Source organism: Monodon monoceros, unplaced genomic scaffold (genome assembly GCF_005190385.1).
Source record: "Monodon monoceros isolate NGI ecotype Baffin Bay Population unplaced genomic scaffold, NGI_Narwhal_1 Super_Scaffold_16, whole genome shotgun sequence".
Taxonomy (NCBI): Eukaryota; Metazoa; Chordata; class Mammalia; order Artiodactyla; family Monodontidae; genus Monodon; species Monodon monoceros.
Genome location: NW_021703772.1, coordinates 23,258,695 through 23,274,346, shown reverse-complemented (window position 1 = coordinate 23,274,346; position 15,652 = coordinate 23,258,695). Strand labels below are relative to the sequence as shown.

At 34.9% G+C, this 15,652-nt stretch overlaps 1 protein-coding gene across 1 annotated transcript in view; it reads left to right on the top strand.

Moving 5' to 3' along the window:
- Window positions 1-15,652, top strand: part of SPAG16 (sperm associated antigen 16) — an 875,915-nt gene that overhangs the window by 445,762 nt on the left and 414,501 nt on the right. The window contains exon 12 of the mRNA XM_029225940.1: window positions 4,839-5,024. Coding sequence (XP_029081773.1) covers window positions 4,839-5,024 — 186 coding nt within the window. The remainder of the gene's footprint in view (window positions 1-4,838; window positions 5,025-15,652) is intronic.

The following is a 15,652-nucleotide window of genomic DNA, read 5'->3' as shown; positions in this document are numbered from 1 at the left end:
AGAACATTTGGACATGGGCACCCTTTACTTCAGAAAACCAACCAAGACCATTCTCTGTGACGACCTGTACTTAAATCTTACTTTCCTCTTTCACAGTGCCCTCAACACCCAGCCCTAATGCAGCAAAGCAGCTCTGTATCGAAGACTAAGTAAGGGTTTAAAGTAACTTGTATGAAAGTATTAGGCCCTTTTAATTTTTAGCTTAAAGTTTGGTGGACTCTCACAAACGGGACAGTAAAACTGTATCTCAAATGTGACAATGTTTTTCAAGTAATCTAAATTCTAAATGTGAGCTTTCCTAATGTCATCATTTTATGAGCTCAGTGAAACCAAAGTTAGATCTTTTACTTATACAAACACAGAAGAAGAAAATAGTTTAATTAGATTTTGGTTGTATGTTATTCTGCTACATAAAATAATACATGTGTATTCTGTGGTAATTGAGAACACTGTGACTGATAGTCCTTTTACAAATTCATATAGTACTATTGAGTAGATAGACACAGGTAGATGAGACTGCAATATAATGGTAGTAATTGGATCTCATTCCACTATTTATGGAAATGTGAGTAAACAATTTCACATAAAAACTGAACTAGAGATCCAAGAGAATCTTTTTTAAAAAAATAATCGCAAGTTTGAATGATACCTGGAATTAAAGATGTGCTGTTATAAAAGTTCTTTGATTTGATCTTCAAAACAACACTTTAAATTATACTGAGCAGAACATATCATCCATATTTTAAAATAAAGACAATGAATTTCACAAGTGTTAAATGTAAATGTGAAATGGCCTGTCCAAAGTCACGTAGGTCATCTAGCAGAGCCAGAGGGAGAAGCCAACCATGTCTTCTTGTTTCTACTCTCTCCACTTCCTATTTTGTGACACAAGAGGCATTAATTTCTTTCTGTTCCACCCCTTTCTAATGAAACACATTAGCACATTTCTGTAAAAACAGGTAATTAGCATCAATCTGGAAGTTATAATATATTTAGTTCTCAAAACTGAAGTCATTTTTGACAGTAACAAACTCTAATATTTCTGCAGTTATGTGCTAAAGTCTGAAAAAGTCAATAATTTGCACAAAGAATATGGAAAAATAAGGAATAAAACAATTACAGAAAATATAAAGTATTTATAAAAACAGGTGATAATTCTTGCTTACTGTTTGTAAAGTATAAATGGGCTTGACCCAACCAAATTTGATATGATTTATTTGTAGGCTGTTCATAAGCTGCAAAAAACTCATGCCTATATAACATTTTTTATGAAAAATAATTTTCAAGAAAAATGAAAAGAATGACACTACTTTATACCTTTGTAAAATCTCTTTAGTGTATGGCTTAATAGATTGTCATATTGAGGGATGTTTTTCTTTTCTTTATTTTCAGACTTAGCAGGGATATACTTCTTTTAGTTTTTTTAAAGAACCACTTTGGTCTTTATTGATCTTCCATTCTCATAGTTGATAGCATATTTTTTCTAAACTTAAAGTCTCATGTTTAGCAGAACAATTTTGAGGCTGTATTCTTTTCATTATTAGGAGGTAAAGAAATTAAGTTGCCTTTAAAATTCTATTTTGATTTCACCTTCATAGTTTTAATATGTTGTGTTTTCATTTAGTTCTAATTATTTTTAAATATCTACTGTTATTTCTTCTTTGACATGTAAGTTATTTAAAACTGTTTTAAAATTCATATATATACAGGTTTTAAAAATATATGATTTTGTTATTCATTTATAACAATTGAATTGTGATGAGAAAAACAACCTCTATGATAACAAATATGTTCAATTTGTTAAGACTTGCTTTATGGGTTTCTATATTGTCTGTTTTTATAAATGTTCCATATATACTTGAGAAGAATGTATAGTCACTAGTTATTTGGCAAAGGCTTTTATATACAGCCATTAAGGTTGTAATTTTTATTCCTTAAAGATTCCATATCTTTTTGAATTTTGAATTAGAAAATAAATTGAGAGAGGTGCATAAATCTTTCACTTTGACAGTAGATTGGTCATTTTTGTTTCTATGGTGCTAACATTGTCACTTTTATCAGTTACGATGCATTCAGTATTTTTATATAATTTAGTTTAAAAATCTTCCTAGGAGTGAAACATTTTATCATTTTATTTATTTACATAGGGACTATTTTTATCCCTAATAACACATTTTTGCCCTAAGGTCTTTTTTGTCTGATATTAATAGAGCTACTTCATCTTTTTTTTTCCATTCCTTTTAGGCTAGGTATCTTTTTTTTTTTTTAACTTTTGACCTTTTTATGTCCTAAGGAGTTTAGTGTGCCTCATGTAAACACCATGTAGCTGAACTTGTTCATTTTTAGCCAAACTGAAAAATCTTTGTCTTTTAACTTCCTGTTTAGGTCGTTTGTATTTACTGGTATTATTATGTTTCACTTTTTTTCTACTGTCTTTTCTTGTTTGTTTTCTATTCCTACCACTTATTCTAGTGCTGTATTTCTCCTTTCTTGCTTTATTTTGGATATTAAAACAAAAACCTATTTCTCGTTTTTTGTACTGGTCTAGAAGTTATGTACTCTATTCCTGTTCTTTTAGTGGTTAACCTTAACGTTTTGCCATGCAGACTTGACTTCATAAAGTTTAAAATTAATCAATGTAGTGTCTTCCACAGGAATGTTATTGTCCATATTACTGTTGTTTTCTTGTTTAAATTTCTTCAAGCACTATCGATGTTATATAAGTGTTTGGATATACTGACATGTTTACCAGATTCTTTGCTCACCCTTCCTTCATTTCAGATCTTCCTTCTAGGATCTGTTTTTTTCCCCCTTGAAATACATTCTTAGTAGTTCCCATAGGGGAGAACTGCTTTGTTTAGCTGAGGATATTTTTATTTGCCTGTCTTGAGAGGAACTTTTGATAATTCTAAAGTAACCTGATTTTCTCTTGGCTCTTTGAAGAAATTCCAGATCTGCCACTTACTAGCTCTGTGATACTGTTCAAGTGTTTTGGAGATAATAAAGCTGCCCAAACTATTCGATGCTTGTGAGGATCAAATGTATATAATGTGCTTAGTAGAGTTTCTAGCATGTGTTAAGCACTATGTAAATAAATAAAGTTTCCTTCTGTTTTTTTCTCTTCTTATTTTTCTAATTATATTGTTGCCTATGGTGCTCTGCAGTTGACTAAAATTTATCTAAGTGAAGATTTCTTTTTGTTTACACTGTTTATTCCACTTGGTATACATTTTTCTTCCAGAATCTGTGGTTCTACATCTTAAATTTCCAGTTTCTGTAAATTGTCAACTTGTAATTCTTTGAGTGTTGCCTGTATCCCATTTTATATCATTCTCCTCTGAGATTTTGACCAGGAAAATGTATTCTTTTTTTCTACCATCCCTATTTTTAACTTATATACTGTCATGGACTGAATGTCTGTGTCCCCCCAGACCCCTACCCAGATTCATATTTTGAAGCTATAACCCTCAATGTGATGTTATAATGTGGTATCTTTAGACAAATGTATTGTTCAGTTTTAATATTAAAAAGTAAAAATTTTAATGGCAAACATGTACAGATAAACAACAGTTGCAAAGCAAAGGACAGTTTTTAATATCTACCTATTAGTAAAGGACTACCCTTATATAGTACTTTTTTTTTAGTAATTTTTAAAATCTGCTAATTTGAAAAAGAAATAAATATCCTTTTATCACTTTAATGCAAACGTCTTCACTCTATAATCTGCTTTTCTGGCAGAATCTTTGAGCCTTCCTCTCCAGTGGTTGCTGCTCATAAAAGTTTAATTCTCTCAGCATAAAAGTAAGCAAGTAAAAGCAAGCAAGCAAAATGCTTGTCTTGATGCAAGTGCCATTACGGTCTTAGAAATTTTGGGCAACTTTTCTTCTTCATTTATAGCATCACTTCATTCATTCATTCATATATTTATTCATTCTGAAAGCATTTAATGAGCACTTCAGTTGGTTAATCATAATGCTTGATGCTGTAGAAACAGAGAGAGGAAACAGTTCCCCATCAAAAACACAAGGAAGGAGGCAGATAAGCAGTTCATTATATTCAGTGAGAGAAAAGTTACTAAGAGAACACATAGAAGGAGCAAACAATGCTGAAGGATGTGGAGAAGATGAAGGCATTGAAATTTTCTTGCAGTTGATATTTTACAAAAAAAACCTAGATGTTTCTTTTCACGTCATGGACACCCACTCATTTCTTAAACTTGTTTTTGGGTCCACCACTTGAAAGCCACTGCTTTTTTAACATCTACTAATGACTCAAATGGAAAATCCAATGACTCATTCTTAACCACCCAGCTCTTCAAAATCTTTCATCTCTCAAGGTGTAGCTCCAAAGCCCTCTCATTTCTGATTCGCATATTTCTTCAAAATGCAAGCTGCACTCCTGCAGCATTTAATTAATACAAACATAAACAATGCTGACCTACTGTTTTATGTTGTATTACGTGTTTGAAATTGTCTTAGCCCACGTCTAAATTTTCATCATTCTGAGGTTATATCACCCACAGAGCCTAACATAGCCCTGAAACTAATGTATGTGTTAAAAAAGTGCTGTTTAGTGGATTAATCTGGAAGACTATAGAATTAATACAGAAACTGTGCAACAGCAGTTCTCTAATCAATTTGAATTACTAAACAATATAAGGAAGTATCAAATTGTGCAGACTCAAATAAGATAATAAGATTCAGGCATAAAGATATGTCCTTAAAAGTAAAAATAACTCAGACACACACACAAGTTATTCACAGAATACAACCATTCATAATAAATTAACTGCAAGTTGATTTTTTTAACAGATTACTTTTTTATGTTCTTGCAAATAGTGGCAACAAGTTGGCTACTTCAAGTGGTGACACTACAGTTAAATTATGGGACCTGTCTAAAGGCAATTGCATTTTGACCTTCGAAGGACACACCCATGCAGTATGGTCCTGCACGTGGCACTCCTGTGGTGATTTTGTGGCTTCCTCCTCATTGGATACAACTAGCAAAATCTGGGATGTTAATAGGTAAGAAGTACTTTGAACAATATTAGCACCCTATGTTGATAAATATACATGGATAAATTTTCCCTCAGTGGGAAATCAGAAGAAAAACCCTGTTAATTATAAAACTATAGAGTTACTTAAATAATCTCTGTAAAATCCATTTCTAATTCCATTAATCTGTTGATGTAATGAGTTCTTCTAAATGTAGGTTCAAGATCAAGCCTATGTAATCAGATTAGAATTGCTTCATTGGGAAGCTGTTTTAAGCAAGATAGAGACAAAGACTTATTTTAAAGAGTTAGATTTTTCGTTCTCCCCTCCATAGGTCTGCTGTCTCTCTGGATTGTCAAACCAACAATTCAGCAGGCATGAAGATGACAGAAATAATTGTTTGCTTTTCACTAAATTTTGATATATTATAACATTTCTCAAATTAAACGCTTCTTGGCAATTCACAAATTGTAAGAATTAATCCAATTTATGGTAAGCAAAGTCCTATACAATACCATATGCTTTGATCTTAATTCCAGAGAGACAAATTTATTATATTTTTGCTATCAAAATACCTGTATTTTGTATTTTTGGATGATTATTCCATCCTGTTAGGTATACAAATAAGATAAAAAGAGCTGGTATCCAATACCCTGATTGCTTCAGCTAACTAAGGGATTAAAGGTCATCAGTCAGATTTCTGATCACTTTAATATTTTAATCCATGCCCAGATTCCAAATATAAGTGATAGTGACTCCTCAAAATTTATGTGAACAATTATCACTGAGCCATTGTAATTTATTTTGTAAGAGAAAGATGAACTTGCATTAAAGGTGGACACTATTGTTTTGAGGGTCATGGGTAAAACAGGTACCTTTAACAAACTTTCCCCACTCTTCCTTGAATCATGGATAACATATTTAGAAGAGAGAGCACGTAAGGTGCTTAAAGAAAAGTCAACAGGTTTCCTGGGAGGGTTCTTTGAAAGGGTGTGCTCTGTTCTATCTGTAGTTTATCTCTTAAGGCCATGTGCCAGTCATTATGCTATTTTCTCTCAGTACCAAACTCGCCCTTCTGTATCTTTTTTGTGATGCTGGAGCTGGAACTTTGCAAACCACATTTTTGCTTTGCCATCTGACTCTCTATTAGGCTTTGGTAATAGTGGGCGCCTGCAGGAGACCACAAGGCTAGGGGAGGTAGAGGGGCCTGCTTCTTCCTGTTCCCTTCCTGTGGGCTGCTTCTGGAGTTGTGGTTCCAGTGGATATCCCCTAGCAGCACTTCGCCTCAGCAGCATCAGTTTATTCTCATCACAGCAGCTGAATCCAGTTGACAGTTTTTCCAGTGCTTGCAGAAACAGCTGCATCATGCCGTCCATCATCAAAGACATTAGTTCCAGCAAACAGGTGCCCCCTTCTCAGAGCTCTGTGTTCCCAACTCTGCATGGCCTCTTTTCCAAGATGAGGAACATCAGTACTAGCAATCACATGCCCCCTCCTCAGAGCCTCAGTTTCAGCTCTGTAGTGCCCCCACCAAGGTTTTACGTTTCAATAATGCCACTGCAGTCCCTTTGTTCACTCAGTCCTATGGGTGGTAGCTCTTTCCTGCGGTGGCTTTCTCCATGATACCTTAATGTTCTTGCTTTCTCTTTATAGTCATCTAGCTAACAACTTTATGCATAGTTAACAATCCCATATATTAAATTCTTGCTGTTAAAATGTTAAGTGCAAGTTCTGTCTCCTGTCTAGACCTTGACAATTACAGAGCATTAATGGATAAATAGCATAATCCACTTGAGTTACAAAGATACAGATCAATAATGTTTGTCATATTCTGAATGAGAAAACATAGCTCTAAATAATACATTTTAAACCTATTTCTGTTTAAAATAGTGACAATTTAAGATATGTTTTAATACTCATGTGTGTACCATTTGGTTATCTGGAATAATCAATCATGTAATTCTTAATTTTATTATGTTTCTATATTATGCAACCATATTTCATAAATATTTATTATAATAGATTACTGGAATTTTTTAAAACTACTTTATTTTGGAGTATGATTGACATACAGAAAGCTGTGCATATTTAGTGTAAACAACTTGATGAGTTTGAAGATAAATATATACCCATGAAACCATTACAATCAATGCATAAACGTATCTATTGCCTCTAAAAGTTTCCTCCTGCCCTCTTTATTATTGTTATTTTTATAAGAACACTTAATATAAGATCTAGCCTATTAGAAAAATTTTAAGTATGCTAACAGTTCTGTTATCTATAGGTACTGTTTTGTACAGTAGATCTCTAGGACTTATATAAGTGAACTTTTAACATTTATCTAATTTTAATTTTTTATCACTTTTGGCTTAGATGAGGATTTTAATAGAAGACTGTGGTCCATTCTAAAATATATCTTCAAATGTCTTAATCATTCAGAGTGTTTAAATCAAACTGTTAAAAAAAAAAAAAAAAAGGATTCCCAGTAGACTCAGCCCTACTTAGAATAATTTCAAACACTTTGACTTGAAAGCTTTTCTCCATAACCCTAATATCCAAATACTGTCTTCCAGTTGAGACCCAGTAGATATTGATATAACAGATCAAAATTGCTTCTGATTGACGCCAAAAATCCTTTACATTTCAAATTTCCCATCAGTGTCAAGAGCTCACCGTCATCATCAAAGACAAAGAAATTATACTAGTTTTGAAGCTGAGGTAGTGGATAAATATTGACAAATAGGGAGAGATTGATTGTTTCTTTGGTGGCTATTGATAGACGTTTCAAAGTTACAATCAAAGCACGGAGCTGTAATTTATGATTGCTCATGGATCCATACTGTGTAGATATGTCTAAAACTAGTGTCTTGCTTAAAATTTTATAGGTCATTGGAACTGGCTTAGTGACTTAAGGGGAGAGGTTATTTGCCTTGGTAAGATGATGGTGGTAGAAACTGTGCTATGCTGGGTCATATACTCTTATATTGGAGCCACATAGTTTTGTTTTTTAATTTATTTATTTTTTTATTTTTTATTTATTTTGTTTATTTTTGGCTGTGTTGGGTCTTTGTTGCTGCGTGCAGGTTTTCTCTAGTTGTGGTGAGCGGAGGCTACTCTTCGTTGCAATGCGCAGGCTTCTCATTGCGGTGGCTTCTCTTGTTGCAGAGCACGGGCTCTAGGCGCACGGGCTTCAGTAGTTGTGGTACGCGGGCTCACTAGTTGTGGCTCATGGGCTCTAGAGCACAGGCTCAGTAGTTGTGGCACACAGGCTCAGTTGCTCCGCGGCATGTGGGATCTTCCCAGACCAGGGATCGAACCGCTGTCTCCTGCATTGGCAGGCAGACTCTTAACCACTGCGCCACCAGGGGAGCCCAATGCCACATAGTTTTTAATTAAAAAAATATTGACAGACTCTGCTGTTCACCAGAGAAGGAAGAATTTAGAATATATTCTTTTTGTATTTACAGTCTGCCCTTCCCTTCGAACCCCTGGCTCAGCCTTGAATATCCTTTGGTTGGTGTCATATCCCTAGCCCTATTACCTGCTAAGACCATCTAATTAGCTCCTCACCAGAAAATTGTATACCTGGAAATCATAATTAAGTAAAATATGCAGATCAAGACCCACGTTTACTAAATGCTAATAAGAATCTCTGGACAATATCTGGGGCATTCTTAGTCTGGATGCACTGACACTCTACGAGGTTTCTATGAATAATTAAAAGTAGTACTTCAATGGTCTTTTGCATAATCATTTATAAAAAAGTGGAAACTTACATGTGTTTTAATTTGTAATCATTGATTGCTACCTTAATTTTCAAATACATGCTTTAAAATCAGTCTTTTTTTAACATCTTTATTGGAGTATAATTGCTTTATAATGGTGTGTTAGTTTCTGCTTTATAACAAAGTGAATCAGCTATACATATACATATATCCCCATATCTCCTCCCTCTTGCGTCTCCCTCCCACCCTCCCTATCCCACTCCTCTAGGTAGTCACATAGCACTGTGCTGATCTCCCTGTGCTATGTGGCTGCTTCCCACTACCTATCTATTTTACATTTGGTAGTGTATGTATGTCCATGCCACTCTCTCACTTCATCCCAGCTTACCCTTTCCCCTCCCCGTGTCCTCAAGTCCATTCTCTACCTCTGTGTCTTTATTCCTGTCCTGCCCCTAGTTTCTTCAGAACCATTTAAAAATCAGTCTTAAAGCACACACACACACACACACGCACACACACACCATTGTATCCTAAGTAGAGAATTCTTGATGCATGGCAATTTGGTTGCATAAATAATAGAGAAAATCAACACATACACATGAAGAAAGTGCTTTCCCTATTCCCATCCACATTCAAATTATAATTTAATTGTCTTATTCTACATAAATCTATAAAGTGATGAAAATTAGATAGGAAAATCAGTAAATGTCTCAGTCGACTATAAAAATTGTGTTTCTTTAAAGCATAAGATTATCAATAAATATTCATGTAATGAATTATCAGTGTTGGGCTGTGTTATAGACATTAGAAAATTCTAAGACTCCATTACTGCCCTCAGTGAGATTACAAGTAATTTAAAAATGCAGCAATTTTGAAACAGAATGTGCAATGCATCTGCAGTTTATAATATCAGATAAGATATTCTGGTTGGCCCGTGGATGCTTTTCTCCCCAAGGTAGTTGGGTATTTGTATGAGTGCCTACACCACACTGTATCTCTGAGGTTTGGAACACAGACTGTGTGCCTGTACTTAGCTTGTAGTTTGAGGGGAAAGGATTTGAAACAAGCAAAATGTTACCAAGTGTAGCTGCCCCCACTGATTTTAACACAATATTACAAAGGCAAGAATTGAGTGGTTTGTAACAAGGGTGGAAGGAAACAGAGTGCTTTGTATAATTCAGCTTCTGGACGCTAAACAATGGGAAGTAAATCTGCTGCCCTTATATCCAGGTGTATTGTTTCAGATGACTTGAAAATTATGTTTGAGAGAAAAATAAAAGTTTAAGAACTATGTTTAGAAAAGTAATTTGTGGTTACCACTGCATTCCATTCACTGGAAGCGAATATATCAGAAAACCTACCTCGTTTTTGAGAGAACTGTATTGGCAAGGAAACCATGAGCCTATCCTTAATGATCTCCTGACTCTTCTAACTGTAGAACAGTCCTCAGGACCCTGAACTTACATTCAAAGGAAGTGGACTGCTAGTGTTATATAGTTTGGAAGGTAGTCACAGACCACAGCGCCCACTTCAGATGTGGTCATAGAGGAAAATGGACAAGGAAAAACCTTGGCCATGGAACAAAGCCAGAGACCACAAAGAATAATAAGCAAAGGAGCTCCTCTTGGTGAGAGAGGCATGATTCAATCAAAAAACTTAAGTACAATGACAAAGTTTCTCACGATGCCTGCCCAGGATTCTGTCACTCTTTGGGCTAGTGACTCTTGTGTATTTCCCATTTTTTCCTACTTTCTGTACTGGAGTTTGTATTGCAGTATTGTGCCCTGCTTCATCATTGTACATTTTATCTGTGACAGTAGAGAAGGCAGAAAGCTTGTCTTTTATTTGGTTGGTCACTAGAACACAAGAGACACCTTTCAACCCAGTGGAGCAGATTGTGCATCATGCAGAGACCATGGACTGCGAGATACAAGCAGTAAATGAGTGAGAATTTGTGTTGTCTCCTTTTTGTGGGGGGGTGGGGGGTGGGGGATATAACTGAATACTGTACACGTGAAAAGAAGGACGGCACAGATATTTGGTGCGCAAAAGGCCAAACTGTGGCAGAGACTGCTAGCTGTTCACCAGAACTCGCTTTCTCCTTCTTCCATGTGAATTGGACACCTGGCTTTCTATCTAAGTGGTGTTTCTCAGCCTCGCTTTAAGTTAAGTGTGGTTACGTCACTAAGTTCTCTGCAATAGAATATAAGTTGAAATGGTTTCCTTGCCAATACAGTTCTCTCAAAAACGAGGTAGGTTTTCTGATATATTCGCTTCCAGTGAATGGAATGCAGTGGTAACCACAAATTACTTTTCTAAACATAGTTCTCACTGTGAAGTTGATATTTGGGTAATCTGAAGTAGGTGAGGCAGTAAGCCAAGACGATATCTAGGAGAACATTCCAAGCTTTTCTGAGCAGTGAGCTCCCCTATGGTGGTAGCAGGACTTATATGACTAAGGAACAACAAGAAGGCCAGTGTGACTGGAGGAGACAAGTGAATAGTAGAGATAAGGCAGTTAAACGTGTATGCGGCACATAACACACAGCCTTGTAGCCCATTTGAATGCCTTTGACCTTTATTCTCAATGAGATGGGAAAACACTGGAGAGTTTTGAGCAGAAGAGTCACATAATCTGTTTATACTCTAACAAGATGACTCTGGTTACTGTATTTAGATTAAACTGTGACAGAGGAGGGCTGGGGAGACAAGGGTAAAAGCAGGAAGAGCAGCTGGGAGGCTATTGCAACCATCCAGGCAAAAGACAGTGAAGGTTTGAGCCACAATGGGAACAGTGACGGTAATGAGAATTGCTTGTATTTTGGATAGATTTGGAAGATGAAGACACTAGGAATTGCTGAGGCATTATGAGTTATGAGAGAAGGAGAAAGCAAATCACCTGTTATATTTTGAGACACCTGGAAGGCATAAAGCTCATTCTCTTTATACTGGAACACCAATGTGAACTTTATAAAAAAGCTTTTCCAACCAGATTCATCAACTGGCATTCCAGGAAATGCTGTAGAGTGAGGGATGCCTTCTCATTGTTCATCTAACAGGTGATGTCCATTGAAGAGAACTGAGTGTTCCTTCCTGCCCACCAACATTGCTTCCTTCTTAATTTAATAATTAATTCATTGGGCAATATAACCCCCACCCTGGATGAGATGAGAGAAACAGAATGCTATAAATAAAGGGAACAGTTAAAATTAAGAAAAAGGAAATGTAAAATATTAAGATTCTCTTAATGGTGAGTTATCCTCTTTTAATAGTAGGTACTATTAATTTCTTTGGTCAGATAGTGCACCAACATGAACTCCAAATTGTGAGAAATTTATTTCTTTACTATAAAATTAGTAATGATGAGATAGCACCAAATAAGTTACAAAAAGGGAGGTTAGTATTTATAATATATTTTTTTAATAACATATGTCATGCCCTTTATGATACATATGAAAAATTGGATATATTAGAGATGAAGGACATATTGTACAATATTAATGGTTTTAAAGCATAGCAATGTAGGAAGTATTAAGACTCAAGGGCGTGGATTATTGGTACATTAATACCTGTCTTGTATTGTAAAACCCCCCAGCTTGCCTTCTTATACTTGAAAAGTCACCCAAGGTATATATTAATAGACTGCTAGAGCAATGCTTGAAACATAATTATGTTATATTAAAAGACATAGTAGCATTCTAAAATTGACCTGTTGTGATCAATTTATCCTGTTCCATGGATAATATATCAATTATTACATCTTCTTGGATTTCCATTTATATTCACATATACTTGTATATTTAAGGTTTGATCATATGTATAGTATGCTTACACGTGTTTGTGTGTGTGTATCCAAATGTTGATGTATATACATATACTAGTATTAAAGCAGTGCATAAATGTTTGACTGTCTCAAATATTTTAAATATCATCTAATCTAAATTGCATTTATTTACTTACTTATGCTTTGTATATGACTCCAAAACCCAATTTGTTTCAAAACCATTTATTGGAGATAGAAAATACTAAGTATTACCATGTCCCTGAAACATTGTTTTGGAATTACTGAAATGGTTTTCCTTTAAAGAAAACTCTGTTTTGATTCAATTGTTATCGAAATGAATTGGATGTCCAAGTGCATCATATCAAAAGATGTAAACTGATATAAAAATAGCAAGCAATAAAAATTTAGGTAAAATTAAACTGCTTTCTTATATAAAACTATGTTGTGAGATGGGAAATACTTCCTATTTAGGTAATAAAATTGAATTCGTTCTCTTAAAACACTAAGGACATGTTTTCATAGAAATTTTAAATACTGTTTCTTCACAGTATCTGGCATGAGTATCTGGCACGTGTATCAATAAGAGCAGAACTTGTTAACGTGTGTCCTGGGTAGGAAATGAACCAGACCTTCTTCAGTCAAGGAACATGAAATGATTATTCCCTGGTCTGGCCTTCGGTTACCTCTTAACCTAGAATGGATCCTGCAGGAAGCATTGCCTCTAGCAGGGTTTCACCTTCTAGAAAAGTCATCTCTTCTGATTTGGCCCATAATTTCTTGAATCATTTAGTAGATTTGCCCGTGGAATTATTACAAATTGCTTTCTATCTTTAAAATTGATTATTCATTTATTCAATTTTTACCAGTCACTCAGCAACTCTTATCCCTGGAGTTGGGGATACAACACTGAATTGGACAAACAAAGCCTAGCCCTAGTGGAGCTTAGAGTATAGAAGAAGGTGTTGCTGGTTTTCTACAATTTATAAATTATTAGACAAGTTCTCTAACCTGGCCATTGATCACAGTATTAATTCCTTACCTCTAGAGGTGCAAAGCAACTATCACTGAGGGTGACTGACTTTCTGAGATGCTGTGAGTGCGTACTAGTTCTCCATTCTTGGAAATAAGTAGAACCATCGGGGTAATAAGCCACCAACGACGTGGATATTAAAAATGGTGCTGAGTCTGTCATCTTTCCAAAGATAATTTTTTCATTGGTATTTGAGTATTATCAGTAGCCTGTAGGTATCCGTCACACATAAACCATCCAATTAGGATAGTTTAGAGCAGTTTTCACATGAAGAATGAACTTTCCTGTGATGGTTCCGTTTCAGTTTGGTTCGGGGTTATGGTGTCAGTTTGTTTTTTGCCTTGCATAAGGAAGAATGTGATGGATTTTAGGATAATACGCATTAGCAAGGAACAGTCTAAAATGCTATTCAGTAATAACAAATAGAAATAATTATACTAAGATGTGTCTGTTATATCCTACCCTGCTTATGTTTAATTTTTTTTACTTCTGGTTAGAAAGAAGCATACCTATATTATGTGATTTCCTAAGTATACAGACAGATACAAAGAGATCCAAAACTTGTTTTTTCTTATGCTAAGTAATTCAGGACATTTAAAAACTAAAGATGTCAAATGAGTTAATTATAGTAATTATATGTGTTATTGTCTAAATACATGTCCAAGTAAAACTTTCTTACCCATAAATTTAAGACTTAAAGTTACTGTTGGAAATTCATGGTGATTATCTAAATATGTATTCTAAAAGATGCAGTGTTTTAGCGTAGAAACACAAAAGATATGTTTATGTGAAGCCATGGCTGCTATAAAAGAAAGTGGACATTTGACTTTTTTTTCCTGATTATCTTTGATCCAATGTCTGACAAGTTTATAAAAGCATCTAATGCTTCCAATTTTAGAGGTGTTATATAATTCATTTCATTGTCTATATCTATAGTTATCATGTGACAAATTCAATGCACTTTTTAGAGAATATTAATGTCAGTATCTCCAGAGTAAATTTAACTTTACTTTGAACTTTGCTTCACTATTACACAAATACATATTAATATATCATAGGTATATGCAAACCTGTAACAATAAATTATATATCTACACCTCAAAGGTACTGCCTACGTACTTAATATTCATCATGGATTGTAAATCTCTTACACAAATAATATTAACTAGCAATAGTGGTAATTATTTATGTAGCCACCTCTATTCCTTGCTCTCATTTCCTCTTAATCATATCTAAGCAGACTATGATGTCTTAGACTTGAAGCTTTCAGTGATAGCTCCCAACAATAAATTAGTTCTTCATTATCTGAATTATCATGGCTTTTACTACCTATGTTCATATTCCTATCACTAAACTCTATCTAAGAACGCAGTCCCCAAGCTGGAATTGATTATCTTCCCTTAAGAGGCTATTGGGATTAATCCCATATGACTGAGAGTCTTGTTTATTTGGATCACCTCAATAAAAACAGCCTTTATACTCTACTTATTGTCCATATATCCACCAATCAGCCTTGATTTCTCACTCACCTCTGATCTCCCTTCCCCTGTATGCTTTGGAATCCACTGCCTGTCGTTAGCAAAATATTTTATATCCTCCATCTCTTCATTGTACTCTTTATCTTTTTACTTAAACTGGTCTCCCTTGAGAAGACGGAGTTCCTTTTCTAATGGATCCTGTAACTACCTCCCCTTAATTCTTTCCAAAAGATTTACAACTCATAATAAATAGTGATCACTAGACCCTGTCTTTGAGGTACATACATAAAATGTGTTTGAGTTTTATACACATTTATCATATATATATATATATATGCAAAAGTTAAATTTTTCTGGAATACTGACACAAATTTTCCCACCACTGGACCTGGAAGTTTGTTCACTGATCTGTTCCCAGTACTCAAACAGAGCTTGGAACATACTGGGAAAGTAATAAACATTTTAAAAGTTAACGTATAAATTAATGGTTTACATCCCCTCCATGGTCTTCACTGTCACTTCTAGATCACTTTCTTTCCTCCCGCCTCCTCACAAACCACAGAAGCACATGCTTTGAGACCGTACCATTAGCCACTCCTTCACTGTATGGTCATACCCATCACGTTTGAAATGATTTATCA